This window comes from Nicotiana attenuata, unplaced genomic scaffold (genome assembly GCF_001879085.1).
Source record: "Nicotiana attenuata strain UT unplaced genomic scaffold, NIATTr2, whole genome shotgun sequence".
NCBI lineage: Eukaryota > Viridiplantae > Streptophyta > Magnoliopsida > Solanales > Solanaceae > Nicotiana > Nicotiana attenuata.
In genome coordinates this window covers 131,387-133,887 of record NW_017671608.1, presented here as the reverse complement: position 1 = coordinate 133,887, position 2,501 = coordinate 131,387, and the positions used below count along the sequence as shown (strand labels likewise).

At 34.7% G+C, this 2,501-nt stretch overlaps 1 protein-coding gene across 1 annotated transcript; it reads left to right on the top strand.

The window, feature by feature from the left end:
• The first annotated feature begins 1,171 nt into the window (after positions 1-1,171).
• Positions 1,172-2,159, top strand: LOC109209254 (ethylene-responsive transcription factor ERF011-like). Its single transcript, XM_019372482.1, has one exon. The coding sequence runs from the start codon at positions 1,370-1,372 to the stop codon at positions 1,901-1,903; it is 534 nt and encodes a 177-aa protein (XP_019228027.1). The 5' UTR covers positions 1,172-1,369; the 3' UTR covers positions 1,904-2,159.
• The last annotated feature ends 342 nt before the right edge of the window (positions 2,160-2,501 follow it).

Here is a 2,501-nt window from a genome sequence, read left to right as displayed (position 1 = left end):
CTATTCTATGATAGTGCAAAATAAATTAGGCAAAGATAAGAGAAATATAAATCACACGAGTGGAAAATTACTAATCAAGTTGGAACTCAAGAATAGAATTTATTAGAAGATTGCAGAAATATAAACCATACGCAAGGAAAAAGATCCAATATCTTATGGCTTGCTATACGCTGGAATACTTTATGACTTGCTACTCAAGATGTTAGAACTAATTTAGTTTCAATAGGATTTGCATAATAGGTGTAAAAGTTGAGATTTTAGGTGTTAATTACTTGGCCACCTGTAGCTATCTCCATAATCCCAAGGGCCATGAAAAAATAAATTATTAATTTCAAAATTAATATATAAAATATTTTTTTCATATATAAATTTATTTACGGTTCGATATTTTTTCGGCTATTTTTATCAAACTATTATTAGGTACAGTTAAAAATTTATATAAAAACATATAATTTTATTAAAAGAAATCTAATAATCAGTTCGGTATGGTTCGATTCGATCGGTATAATCGGTTTTAATGATCCATTAACTCACCTACCCTATCTGATAACTAACATTTTGAATACTCCATCTGTTTTAAAAAGATTGCACTCTTTCTTTATTAGTCCGTTTAAAAAAAATTTCAACATTTTTTCGAAGGACCGCTGATGCTTTTTTAACACCGGGCCGAAGGACCACAAATTTTAAAAGTTTAACAGACACAAAAATAACTATAGCTTATTTAAGTTACATATTTTAAAAGTATTTCCTTCTTTATTAAAATTTGTGCTATGTCAAATTTAGACAATCTTTTAAATATAGGAAATAATAAATAAAATAGAAATATACTACCCCCTCTGTTCCAATTTATGTGAACCTATTTGCTTTTTTGGTCCGTTCCAAAAAGAATGATCCATTTCTAAATTTGGTAACAATTTAGCTTAAACTTACAATCCTACCTTTAATGAGAAGCTTTTATAATTACATAAATACTCTGGAGTCCTTTTTGACTTGTTTAGGACCACAAATTCTAAAGGTCTTTATTTTTTCTTAAAATCCGTGCCCCATTAAACAAGTTCGCATAAATTAGAACGGAGAGACTATTGTAGAGAGAGAGAGCGCGCGCATGAGATAGACATTGTGTCGGTGCCTTTAGATATTTGTTTTTTCAGTTTCTTTCATCGAGATAATTTTTCCTTAAAATAAAATCAACGTGGAAAAGCATAGTACCCAAGTTGTCAGTCATAAGCCACCCCAAAATCCTTTCTTCCCATTTCATGGGTATTCCTCTAGATTACAAGGAAATATTTTCTTTTTAATTTTGTAATTAACTCCAAATATTATATCCAAACCAGATAGATACAGAAAGAGGGCTTATACTGGAAGAAAGATGGAAGTTGATGGCGGCAGAAGTGGCGGTGCTACGGTGGTTGGAGGCGGAGGAGGGTGTTGCTCCGGGAAGATTAAAAAAGAGAGAATTTATAAAGGAATAAGGATGAGAAAGTGGGGAAAATGGGTTGCTGAAATTAGAGAGCCCAATAAGCGGTCCAGAATATGGTTGGGCTCGTATTCAACGCCGGTGGCGGCGGCCCGAGCTTATGATACGGCTGTTTACTATCTTCGCGGCCCTTCGGCCCGGTTGAATTTCCCTGAACTATTAGTTGGAGATGGTGGGCTTAGTGATTTGTCTGCTGCTTCTATTCGTAAGAAAGCTGTAGAAGTTGGTGCTAGAGTTGACGCTATTCAAAACTCTCTGGCTATACATAAACACGACCATGACCATGACCAGCAACGACCACGCGAATCTAGAAACCATTGTTGTGAAAATGGAAGCCCGGCCCAATTAAAGCCGGGCTGGTTTCAGGAGAAGCCCGATTTAAATGTGAAGCCCGAGCCCGAAGACCCAGAACTTGAATACTGGTAAGAACAGAAGTACCGGGTAATCTCAAACTCAAAAATATGGTAGCTTAGGAATGTTTTATTCTCTGAATTATCATCTCTTCTTTTCTTAATTTTAAAAATGTTGAACCTAATCTGAGTACAACAATACTGATGTTGTAACATGCAAAAGGAATTAATGTAAATATGTCTGTTAATGCAATTCTAGCCTCTTTTCCTTTGCGGATAAAGCTATTCGATATATGTGTTTGTGGACAGTAATATGATCACAAATTGGCTTACATACCAATATTATCGAAAAAAGTAATTCTAGCATTTTTACTTACTTTTTTTTTGGTTGGGGTGTGTGTGTGTGTTGATGACAGAATTTGATTGCAAATGGTGGTATGAAAGATAGTTTGTGCATATTTGTTAAGACTGACCAATTTTTGATTTGATAAGGAATTATGAATAATTATTGTGGAGTTTGGATAATGGAATTTAATCGTTGCTTCCGTTAATGATATACCTATACGAAACAAATGGGTCTCAATCTATGTTGCTCGGATCCGACACGGATGCGGCATTATGTTGGAGAGTCCGCGCAATATAGGTCTCAATATCACTCAGCAAGTTACTGGTCA